This window comes from Nicotiana tabacum, chromosome 1 (genome assembly GCF_000715075.1).
Source record: "Nicotiana tabacum cultivar K326 chromosome 1, ASM71507v2, whole genome shotgun sequence".
Taxonomy (NCBI): domain Eukaryota; kingdom Viridiplantae; phylum Streptophyta; class Magnoliopsida; order Solanales; family Solanaceae; genus Nicotiana; species Nicotiana tabacum.
Genome location: NC_134080.1, coordinates 9,496,678 through 9,509,687, shown reverse-complemented (window position 1 = coordinate 9,509,687; position 13,010 = coordinate 9,496,678). Strand labels below are relative to the sequence as shown.

At 35.1% G+C, this 13,010-nt stretch overlaps 1 protein-coding gene across 1 annotated transcript; it reads right to left on the bottom strand.

Moving 5' to 3' along the window:
* Positions 1-203: 203 nt before the first annotated feature.
* LOC107811390 (cytochrome P450 86A22) lies at positions 204-2,906 on the bottom strand. The gene is made up of 2 exons (XM_016636313.2): positions 2,734-2,906; positions 204-2,178 (listed from the first exon to the last, which is right to left on the bottom strand). Exon 2 carries the CDS (start codon positions 2,153-2,155, stop codon positions 506-508), a length of 1,650 nt encoding a protein of 549 aa, XP_016491799.1. The 5' UTR covers positions 2,156-2,178; positions 2,734-2,906; the 3' UTR covers positions 204-505.
* Between the last annotated feature and the right edge of the window lie 10,104 nt (positions 2,907-13,010).

Sequence of the window (13,010 nt, the reverse complement as noted above, 5' to 3'; positions counted from 1 at the left end):
AAACTTTTTATCCTTCAAAATAAGTTGTCGCAACACAAACTCAGATTAGTTGGTCCCCAAAATGGATAAGAAACACTAATGGAAAATAAATAAATAAAAAAGAGTCTACTAACAATATAATGCAACTTTTTGTACATAGCCACCATATATTAATTATCAAAATATTAAAAGGACAAATGATACAAGTAGTCACAGTGCAGAACTTTAAACTTTAAAATCAGAACTGTATTTTATTTCACAAAATGGACTAATGAGGTACAATATCTATATATATAATCATTTACTATGCTTTGGAACAGAAAAAACAATAAGAAGGTGATAAGAAAAGGAAAAAAAATAAAATAAAAAGAAGAAGTTAAGTTGTAATATTCCACTTTGGCAAAAAGTTATCTGGTAAACTGGAGAAATAAATACCTCTTCAGACATTATTGCAACAAGATAAATGTTACTGTATATAATTGTTACTATATCAATAACAAATTAATAAGATTTGCAATGTTTATCTTCAAGCAATCCCATTTACTGTAATAGCCTCTGGTTGATGAATGCCATTATTGATAAGATGCTCGCCAGCACATGACTCAATTTTGCCAAATTTTGCCAAAATTGGAGTCAAGTCTCTAGGGGTCACATTCATAACTAGACCATACTTCATGAATAATGTTAGGGACATTTTCTGTTCCACCTTATGGCCTGGCGCCACCGCGAGGCGGTGGCGGAGTAGCACTGCTGCTGCTATTGATTTCATTTGCAAATAAGCCAAGTCTTTACCTAGACAAATTCTTGGTCCTGCATTGAATGCGACAAATCTAAATGCATCTTGAACTTGGTACTTGTTACCGTCTTGTGACATCCACCTTTCTGGCTTGAATTCTAAGCAATCTTCGCCCCATATGAATTTCATTCGACCAGTTGAGTATATGGAATATGTGATATTTGAACCTGCCGGTACAAATGTGCCATCGGGCAAATAATCGTCACAAATGACATGTTTTGAGTCCTCTGGCACGGATGGGTAAAGTCTTAGGGTTTCGGATAATGCTGCCTTGAGATATGTCAATCGGTCAACTTCCTCAAACACTAGAGGTTCTTCTAACCACTTTGACGTGTCGTTGCCACGTGTCTCTGCTAGGACGGTGCAGAGTTCGATGAGTATCTTTTCTTCCACCCTCGGATTCAAGCTGACCAACCAGAAGAACCAGCTCAGTGCGACGGATGATGTGTCACGTCCAGCTAGGATGAAGTTGAGCGCCACGTGTTGGAGGAATTTGTTCGAGTAGGATTCTTTTTTCTTCATGAACCTCGAGAGCAAATCGTCGTGCTTGGGCCCACCGTCCTGATGATTCAGCAGCTCTAGCTTACGTGTATTGATAACGTCAGTCATGTAATCGTCCACTTGTTTCAAGCTATGGCTTAGGCTCACCTCCATTCCAAGTCCAAGCATTTTCTTCAACTTCCAAACGAACTCGGGCATGATGAACCGGTGCAATGAGGCTTCAGTGGCTCGATCAAAAGACGTAGCAAAGTTATTTTCAGGTAATTCTGGAGAGAGCGTCTCTGGATCTTTGCCAAAAGCCAAGCCACAAATGTTATCAAAAGTGAGCCGAAGCAATAGGTCTTGAAGATCAACCGGCTTGCCCTGAACCTGAGCCATCTCAAGAATCGGGCAGAACCGATTCTTGATGGCTCGGTTAACCCATCGACCCATGGCTTGCCTCAAGGTTCGAGTGGTAAATTCCAGCGCAGCTGTCTTGCGCTGGAAGAGCCACGTGTCACCGTCCGAATTGAAGATACCCTCACCAAGCAAATCATGAAACACAGCTTGCCAAGTAGGACCCTTAGGATAATTATCAAACCTAACCTTCAATATATGCTCTAAATTTTTTGGATCGCACGTGACTGTCACGAGACCTTGCTTCCGGGCTAAAAATGGAATTGCAAATATGCAAGTTTGGTACGTACCGGCACAGGCCCGAAGGTTTTCCGCGATCCATTCATGCATTCGGGTCCCGTTTTCAAGCAGGCCGGGTAAACTTCCAACTATGGGCCACATTTTTGGGCCTTTGGGCCCTTTCATGGATTTTGTGATGGATTTGAACCATAGTAAGTAGGCCGCTACAATTGAAACAATCATCATGCCCGTTGACGCATCCATATCTTCTAACAACACTAATTTCCCTGTCCAAAACATAAAAAGAAAGAAAAATTTGTCAATATTTTTGGATATTTGCAAAAATGGCCTTTGTTTAGGCCACTTTTTTGAAGAATTAACCCAAATAGCCGCTCATTCAATCACTTAAACTCAAAATAGCTGGTGAAAGTATAATATATGCATAATTTATGTATTATATATGTATAATCAATGCATAATATATGTATATGGCTAGAAAAATAAACAATGAATATAGCCGGTTATTTGTGTAAAGATCCCCACTTTTAAATTATATGTTAGCTCAATGGGTTAAATTACGCCTTTAAAAGTAAATGAATTTTTGCAAACAAATTTAATCCATCGGCCTAGTGGAGACATAATTTAAATAATGACCACAAAGAACACAATGTGTGCAAATGCCCCAAAAAACTTTGGTGTTCATAGTTTTTGAAAAAAAAATGATTTTGGACAATGTTGGTGTTATTTTAATTTCCAAAAAACATTTTTATTTGTTTTTCAAGAACATCTTAAACCAAATGTCCTTAAAAAAGAGCAAAGAACTAGAAATGTCATATGCTTACCTGCAACAATGGCTGTCTAACTTGAGAGATCCTAACACTTGAGCTTCAAGAAGATTAATAAAAAAGATAATAACTTTATAAAGGAAATTAAAAAAGCAGAAAATTTATTAATAAAAGCTAAGTGGGGGTAGAAGGGAAAGAAAAGAAGAAAGGAGAAGACCTGTGAGTGACAGAGAAGAAAGAAAATAAAGTGATTTATAGAAGAAGAAGTTAAGTGGAAGAGGAGGTAATAAATGAAGGGGCCGGACTGTTGTTGAAAAAAAATAAACTCAAGAATATATAGACATATCACAGTACAAATATTAAATATATATATATATATATACGTTCATATGCATGATACATGTAAATGTAAGTGTGTGAATGTGAGAGAGGGAGTGTGTGTACTATGTGTATAATCTTTTGATCATATATTGTATGCTAAAACACGGCTTTAAAAGCAAAGAACAATAAATGCCAGCAGAGGTCGTTGGAGAGCCAAAAGAAGACTTACTTAAAACCAGCTAACACTCTAACACCATTAACTCAGAATCACATGCACATATAATTAGGGCGGAGCTACAATATTAGCTACGGGTTCAGACCAACATAGTAACTTTTACTGTAGATCATGTATTTGTATTATGAAGGGGAGCCTTGTTGGCATAACTGGTAAAGTTGTTGTCATGTGACTAGGAAATCACGGGTTCGAGCCGTAAAAATAATTTTTTGCAGAAATACAGGGTAAGACTGCGTACTATAAACCCTTGTTGTTCGGCCCTTCCCCGGATCCCGCACATAGCGGGAGCTTAGTGCACCCGAGCTGCCCTTTCCATATGTGTAAATATTTAATTGCGAACTGAATAACTAAAACGAGCTATATATCGGCTGACCTGATTTACCCCTTATCGTTGGATGACCGGCCCTTTCTTAGAATTGGAGAATTCGACAATACTTCAGAACCCATAAACTTTAAATTCTGACTCTCCGGATAATACAGAGTATTGAGGATGATGCAAATTTCTCCAAAATCCTATTGATACTTCTAATGGCTATTTCTTGAACTTCCCTCATAAATAGTCTCCATTATAGGAAACTGATAAAGATACCTTCTACGACTTTGCCGCTGAACAAATGATTAAAATACAGAGACTTTTTTTTATTATTTTTTATTCTCCTTTACAACTGCAATTGTTATATACAATTCCGGATTTTATGTAAGTTTTTCTTTTTGCTTTTTCTTTTTATGAAAACCAAGAGTAAGTTATTTTTTTTCTAAAATCTAGTGTTGTTGTACTAATCTCTCGCTATGCACGAGGTCCTAGAAACGGCCGGACCAAAAGGGTTTATAATACGCAATCTTACCCTGCATTTCTGCAAGAGGCTTTTTTCACGGCTGCACAAAATTATAAACAGTCTGATGAGAAATAAAAAGTCATTATGAAAAGAAATAAAAGGTAATTTAGTCAAATAACTCGTATAATTAATGCTATTAAGGGATTTTTAATGGGTGAATAAGAACCTAATTAAGACAAATAACATTCATAAAAGATATTTGACTAAATTACTATTATTCTTTCATGAAAAGAGTAATAATCATAATTATATGCCTTCATGGAGTAGTTATAATGCCAAATATGGAAAAACATAATTAATGCTTTCTTAATTTTCTAAAGTGAAAAATTAATATTTTGACAAAAAAAAAATGGACTAAAGTAGGATAACAAAAGCAAGTAAAACACTATGATTCAGCTTGTAAGTTGTAACATGCCAATCGAGTCGTGAAAGCAGTCACTAATGTTTGTATTAAGATAGACTATCTACATTATATCTTTTCCTAAATCATGTGTGACGCGAAATACTTTGTACATCGAATTGTCCTGTATATGCAAGAAATTAAAGAATAGAGAAATAAAATGCAGCATTCACCTAATTTGGCAGGAAAGAGTTTCTTTCTTTAAATTCTAGCATTAAATGAAGAAGAAGAAAAAGTAAATGAGATTAGTTGAGAAAAATATACAAAGACAAACTATATACTTAGAAAAAAAGAATTATTAGTGGTAGTTTTCTTTCTTATTTTATGGGGAAAGATACATGGACCACCGGCACATGTTAAGGAGAAAAAATCAGTTAGGTTTCAGTGAAGAATCCAACAATATATATATTTTTAACACTTTAATGCTTTAAACTCTTGATCCTATGCACTGCTCACATTTTACATTCTTCGTCAAACACACTCAAAATAGAATATTGACAGCGAAAATTAATTTATATCATATTAATTTGGATTTCATATTTTTTTTTCTAACGCAAAACTAGAGTGCATCTTGACGTATTTTTATATCGTTTAATTTCTATGCACTGACAGATAATTCTTTTACACTATAAGGGGTCGTTTGTTTGATGAAAAGTACCGAAATTATTGAGATGTGATTTTAATTAATATGGGGATTAAATAATGACTGTTATATTTAATACATGTGGATATACTTTTATTGATAGTTATTTGGTTCATTGGACTAGAAATGAGATATATGGGATATAATATAAACTACGTACATGTTTGATTTTATGCTAGATAAGTTGGGATAAACTTATATTTCAATTTTTAACCTTAGATTTTTTAATGGACTTTGGAGAAGAGCCTTGAGGAAGGGTATCTTGGTTATTTTTGGCGTTTTAACTCAACATTAGTAATTGCACGATTGTTATCCCATATTGAATTAAGTTGGTATAAAATAATACTACAATTGCGCGGTATAACTAATCCTGGATTGTTAATCATAAAAAAGAACACATGATGAAATAATTTAGTATTTAATCCCTGAATTGTTATCTTTTATCCACAAACCGAACGACTCCTCAAATTACCTAAAAGATAGCTATAGGTAATTGTCTACTATAAATAAGATCAATAAAATATAAGGTCAACAACTATATATAATAACAAGTTAAAATAAATTAATTGTGTAAACTTTTAGTTGAATACTCTTGATCACCATCTATTTTTTTAGGACTAGAATGCTAAAATTAAACAAATTTACAAGCTAAATAAACGAATATGAAAAGTTGAAGTGCACGAAACTTCTTATTAATTAAGAAAAGGCGCTTAATTGGAAATTAAACTTAGACTAGCCTTCTTGTTTAATGGATTAATTATTAGAGATGCTTCAGGAAAACTTAATATTTTTAAGCAAATCCTGATTTTTACCTGATTAAGATATGATTACACAGGCCTAAGACTGATCATTAATCATTGATTAGATTGGAATCCTAAAAGGTCAAAAGTAATCCAATGTTAGTAGGACCAAAACTTCCACGTTTTAACAATCTCAATTCTCAAATAATCTCTATAAGATTACAAATAATAGCAAATGGAGAGGGGGAGTTAGAAACAACCTGTAATAGTTAACCAGTACTATACTAATATGGATAAAAAATAGTGTATTATGATTTCCCAAGCATGCGATATGTACTAATTATTTATAGTAATATATTATCTTTTGAAAGGGAAAGAAAACAAGTAGAAGTATTGTATAGTAACTAATAAACACTCAGTCATTTTGAAGTTATTGAATGTGATTGACGAGATGTATATATGTCACTTTGCTTGTACTTGCAAAATTAAACATGTATATCTTATTATAAAAATGTGTCTCTTGAGTGAATTTAGCATAATCAGAGCTCAAATGTCTCATGTTTTAATCCTATATATGAAGTTATCTTTGTTTGGAATATTTTTTGGTGCAAATTCACATTTAATCTAGTTCGAATGTAGGTATCGAAATAACTAAATAAATAAAACTTAGCATAAGAAAGTGTTTGACTGAAGTTAATGAAGCAAGCTGATAAGTTAACCATAGTTAGAAGGGTTAGTATAGTTAGTATAGTGTTAGAAGGTAGTTATACTGTAGCTTTATAAATACACAATACACGCATGTACAGATAGACGATTGTATCATTTTCTTCTCAATAACGGATTCTATTTCTCTCATCCTCTGAGTGTTGCCTTCTCCTCGAGCTCAACCTTCAAATCCATGTAGCTATTAACGCATCAAATTCATCCCAGAGATCTCTCAATTTGGAGAAGTAGTCAGCAATAGACATGGTACCTTGAGTGAGGGTATGATCTCTCTATGTAGGAACAGAACCCTAGATCCATTTACCTTGTCGAATCTCTCCTTTATGTCGTCCCAAACTTTGTGAGCATTAGAAGCATAGACTACACTACTAAGTAAACATGCATTCATTATCCATGAGAGAACTACAACATTAACTTTCTCCCATTGATCATGAAGTTTAAACTCAAACTTAGACTTAGGAAATCGACCATCTACAAAACCTAACTTGCTCTTCCCTAACAAACGAATCCTCATAGATCTTCTCCATAGCGCATAATTATCTGAACCGGTGAGTTGAAGAGAAATCAGAGTACCCCTGAGTCTAAAAAATATGCCCAACAATTTGATTATCATAGGCTACTTCAATTTCTGATGGGATTAAATAAGTCCTACTCACAATCAAGGAGCCAGATCATGATGATGTCTCTAATTCCTAGTATTAACAAAGCCTACTCTCTACTGATTGATCAAGAGAGTCAAAAGAGTCTAGCTAATTTCACTTAGACCACTGAAACTACTGAAGGCATAGAAGGAGATATATTCTATTGTAATAAGGGCCCAACAAATGCAGGTGAAAACTTCAAGTATATAAAGAATCGGGTTCAGTGTGAATATTGCCATTATAAGGGGCATACAAAGGAGAACTACTACAAACTTCATGGCTATCCATCAGAGTTCAAAGGAAAGAAAAAGGGATAGAGTTCTGGAGTGTATGCAAACAGTGTGAGTAGTCCAATGTTTCTAAATGCTACAGAAGCAAGTACTCAGCAGGTTACTTATGGAACTCATCCAGGGATGCATCAATTCTAGCACGCTCACATGCCACAATTTACACAAACTACTCCTAACAATACTCATGTTGTTCCTTTCTTCACCAAAGAGCAGTATCAACAAATTCTTCAGATGTTATCCAAAGGGAATGAAGAGGGGCCAGAATCATCTACCAAATTAGCTGCTACAGGTACTCTAATTACTCTAATGTCCAATTATCCCAAACATAATTGGATTATAGATATAGGAGCTTCAAATCATATGACTTCACATGCTCTTACCTCTTGCCAAGCAATCCCCAGTTCAGAGAGATGCATTATTCAATTACCTACAGGGAGTGTAATATCTGTATCAGATAAAGGTACCTCATCAGTACTTAGAAATAACAATATCTCTAATGTGCTATACATTCTAGATTTTAAATATAACTTGCTCTTAGTGTCTCAACACACCAAAGAACATCAATGCATGGTTGCATTCTTTCCTACTTCTGCATTTTTCAGGATTTCTATAGTGGTCAGGTGAAAGGGATTGATAAGGAGGACCATGGTTTGTAAATACTTCAAGGATGATCATCACAGTATTTTGCAGTAACACTAAAAAATAAATATGCTCACACAACCAACTTACTTGGTTCTGAAGTAGTATGGCATAGGAGATTAGGCATGCTCCTATTGATGTAATAAGGAAGTTAGATGTTCTTAGTACCTTAAAGACAGGAATTCATTACTTTCCTGTATGTTCGATTGCTAAACAGTCAAGATTGTCTTTTCCTTTAAGTACATTGGTGTCTCAATCTGCATTTGACTTAGTTCATTGTGACATCTGGGGACCATATAGAGTTCCATTTCATAATGGTAAGAGATATTTTGTCACAGTAGTTGATGACTATGTTAGCTACACTTGGATTTTTTTGCTCAACTTCAAGTCAGAAGTTATAGTTGTACTAAGAGACTTTCTAACTCAAATAAAGAACATGTTTTCAACTTAAATAAAAGTCTTAAGGATTGATAAAGGTAGTGACTTTTTCAGTAATGAGTTTAAACAGTTACTCCCCACTCTTGGTATCTTTCATCAAAGTACATGTGTCTACAGCCCTCAATAAAATAGAATTATTGAGAGGAAGCACAAAACTATCTTAGACATGATTAGGTCTCTCAGGTTCCAGGCTACTGTTCTTATAAGATTTTGGGGTGAATGTGTCACCATTTCAGTCTACCTCATCAACAGGTTGCTCTCTAGAACACTTGGGTACAAATCACCATTTGAGTTGCTTTACTTGCATCCTCCTTCACTGCAACACTTAAGGTGTTTGGTTGTCTATGTTATGCAGTATGTCCCAGAGTTGTTAGCAAGTTTTTACCAAGAGCCATCCCTGTTGTCTTCCTAGTATATTCTTCATCTCAAAAGGGTTATTTTCTATATGACCTGAATTCTAAGTGTCTATTTGTTAACAGAAATGTTGTTTTCAGGAAGAAATCTTTCCATTCAAGCATATGTTATCTCCTTGTAGCACTATCTTTCTTATACTAGATCTGCTCTCACCAATTAGTGCCACAGATTTTTCTCCTGTTACTGATGTTCCTCTATATGAGGTTGATATTACATCTGAGGGGGATGCTCCTCTTTCTCCAGTTGTTGTTCCTCATCACACACCAGACTATTCTACAAGTCCTACATATCCTGCAGGCGACCTCTCAAATAATGCAGCACCTGCTGATACCCATGCTGAGGCTCACCTTGATTCTACAAAAGTTCTTAATGTTGCAGAACGAGTTGCAGTAGTTAACTCATTTGATGTTGTGCCTGATCAAGTTAGAAAATCCTCCAGGCCTAGTAAGCCTCCCTTATGGATGCAAGATTATGTGGTGCAGTCAAAAGCTACTAGGTGCTCCTATCATATCTCAGTTTATGTGAGTTATTCTCACATTACTCCCTTATGCATTCAGGTCAATCAGCTTATTCATCATGTTCTGAGCCTCAGTCCTTCAATGAGGCAGCCACTAATCCTCAGTGGGTAAAAGCTATGAAGCTGGAGATTGCAGCCTTAGAAGAAAATAAAACCTGGAGCATAGTTGTTCTGCCCTATGGAAAAATACCAATAGGGTGCAGGTGGATCTTCAAAATAAAGTACAAGGCTTCAGGTGAGGTTGAAAGATACAAGGTCAAACGTGTAGCCAAAGGTTACAGTCAAATGGAAGGGCTAGACTACAGTGAAACATTCTCCCTTGTAGCCAAGATGGTGATAGTTAGGTCCATTATAGCTCTTGCTGCCTCTTAGCAATGGATGATTTAACCGATGAATGTTCATAGTGCATTTCTTAATGGTGAATTGGTTAAAGAGGTATACATACATATTCCACAAGCGTTTGCTAGATAAGGGGAGACTACGAAGGTCTACAAACTCCACAACTCTTTATATGGTCTTAAACAAGCACCACGACTGTGGAATATGAAATTAACAGAGGTACTCCTGCAGGTAGAGTTTAAACAGAGTCACTATGATTATTCATTGTTCATCAGAGGAACCAATAGTGACACAGTTATCATCCTTGTGTATGTGGAGGATCTGTTGATCACATGGAACAATGATAAGTTACTTTGTGACACATGAATAGAATTGCAGAAGAAGTTCAAGATGAAGGACTTAGGGGAGCTGAAATTCTTTCTAGGAATTGAATTTGCTAGATCAAAGAAAGGAATCCTTATATGTCAAAGAAAGTATGCTTTAGAGTTGATATCTGAAGCAGGCTTGGGTGGAGCAAAGCCTTCCCGGAAGACCATTAGAGTTGAATCAAAAACTCACATCTGTAGAGTATGACAAATGCATTCAGAACTGCAAATAAGAAGGTGATTAGGAACTCAAGAATCCTAGCTGCTACCAAAGACTTGTGGAAGGATTCTATATCTCACCATGACAAGACCTGATATTACCTTTGTATTTTAGGTCTTGAGTCAGTATATACACTGTCCCAAGGTGTCACAATAGAAGTTTCTCTTAGAGTAGTGAGATATATCAAAAGAGCACAAGGCTTGGGGTTACTTATGCCTGAAGAAAGTACAGACAAGCCGGTTGCCTACTGTGATTCTGAATGGGGATCATGTATAGAGTCAATGAGATCAATTACTGGGTACTTGGTCAAATTTGGAAATGCACTAGTGTCTTGGAAGTCAAAGAAACAAGTGACTGTGTCCAGAAGTTCAGCTGAGGCTGAGTTTAGAGGTATGGCTTCATGTGCAGCAGGAGTCACTTGGAAGGTAGGGCTTTTTAAGGAACTTGAAGTTAGAATTCAGCAGCCTATAAGTCTAATATGTGATAGCGAGGTTGCGATACAAATAACTACTAATCCTATCTTCCATGAAAGGACCAAATATGTTGATATTGATTGTCATTTTGTTAGGGAGAAAATATGTCAAGGACTGCTGAAGACAGAGTATGTACACACTAAAGATCAGCTAGCAGATTTACTGACAAAGAGCTTGGGGAAATTTCAACATGATTGTTTACCGAACAAGCTAGGAGTGAAGAATGTATATCAACCATCAGCTTGAGGGGAGTGTTGACTGAAGTTAACAAAGCAAGCTGATAAGTTAACCATAGTTAGAAATATAATTGTAGACTGTAATTAGAAGTAAGTTATTACAGTGTTAGAAGGTAGTTATGTTGTAGCTTTATAAATACACAGTACATTCATATATGGATAGACGGTTGTATCATTTTCTTCTCAATAACAAATTCTGTTTTCTCTTATCTTCTGAGTGTTTCCTTCTCTTGCCAGGGGCGGCTCAATAAGTTTGGTGGCCTAAAGCCAAACTTTAATGGGAGGCCATAAAAAAATTCCTATATGTTTTTATTTGAAGTAGAGTTTTTTGAGAATAAAAATTTTAATAATTTTTTGCATATGTCATTTAATCTATCATGTGACATTATGATCTTAGATAAAAAAATCCGAATCAAGAAGTTGCTAACTTTATATCGGAATAATTTTTGATATTTCAATATACGTGTTACAGTGATGGAGACCTAAGAAAAAACAAAAACAAATTAAAAATGAATTTTTAAAGTGTATTAGTACTTATTTTCGAATGATAAATGTACTAATTTCCTTATATAAAATATTTTACTTTTCTACTTTGAAATATTTAGTATTTTCTAGAAAACAATTAGGGCTTCACTAGAAGAATTGTAGTGGGATGGATATGATCTTTCCTTCCTTAACCGGAGGTATTCGGTTCGAGTCTTGAATGAAAAAAGTTCTTTCTAGAGAGCAGTTTCAGCTTTCATGAACTTTACACAGTACGAACTCGAATTAGTTAAGCCTCCAAATCAAATACTGGATATCGAGTAAGAATTAAAAATAATAATTAGGGCTCCTAAAATTCTGGTGCCTAAAGCCCCCGCTTTAATGACTTCACCCGCTGGCCGCCCCTGTCTCTTGCATGTCTTTTTCCTTGCGCTCAACCTTCAGATCCATTGCAGCTAACAGGAAGAAAAACCAGCCATTGCAGTTGTTTAACCAAAAAATAGAATTTCAGTCAAAGTTAGAATTTAGAAGAACGCGGGTTACTAATAATCAAAAGAATATGTAGAAGAAAGTAATTTAGAGTAACCAGAGTATAATCAGGAGAAAAACAAGCGAATCAAAGTATATTCCAAATGTGTCTTGTGTTTACAAGTGACCAGATACCTCCCTTTTATAGGTATCTTGAAGAAATGTGTTTCCTCCAAATCATAATGAGGCTATTATAAATAATTAAAGACATTAAATGCTACGTTACACAATCATTGTAAACAATACAAATTATCTAACGTATCCAGTATTTAATGCCTGTCGAATTTCGTATCTGCGTTCTTTATTATGGTCAGATCCATTCCTTTTGATAAATGATTTAAGTAGGTACGGGCGCTGAATCCTTCAAATGTCCTCCTGTGCCTCTTGACTAATTATAATTCTTTGACTATTTGACCAGTTCACGTGTCTCAACATGTCACTTGCATATATAAATGCAATTTTTCCCAATACAGATAGTCCCCCCATTTTCCATTTATTCATCAATTGAATATTTGGGAAGTGGATTTCATTAAAACGAGAATTGTTGTCACCATTAATGCTATGACAAAATTGACGCTTCAATTGTCACTTCCATTTAATATTTCGTACACGTATCAATTTTCCTTTGGCTCTGCAATTTTTGCATCCTTTTTCAAGGTTTTTACGGTTCCACTATTAATGAAGTGTCAGTTATCATAATTATGGTTTTTCCACCTCCGCACTTTTACCTTTGGGGGTTGCTTATCGGTATAAATATATTTTTTTCCTTGTCTTTTATCACATAAAGTTTATTGAACACTTATTTCTCCAAATCTCTATTTACTTCTTCATTGAATCATTCTTCTTCGATATG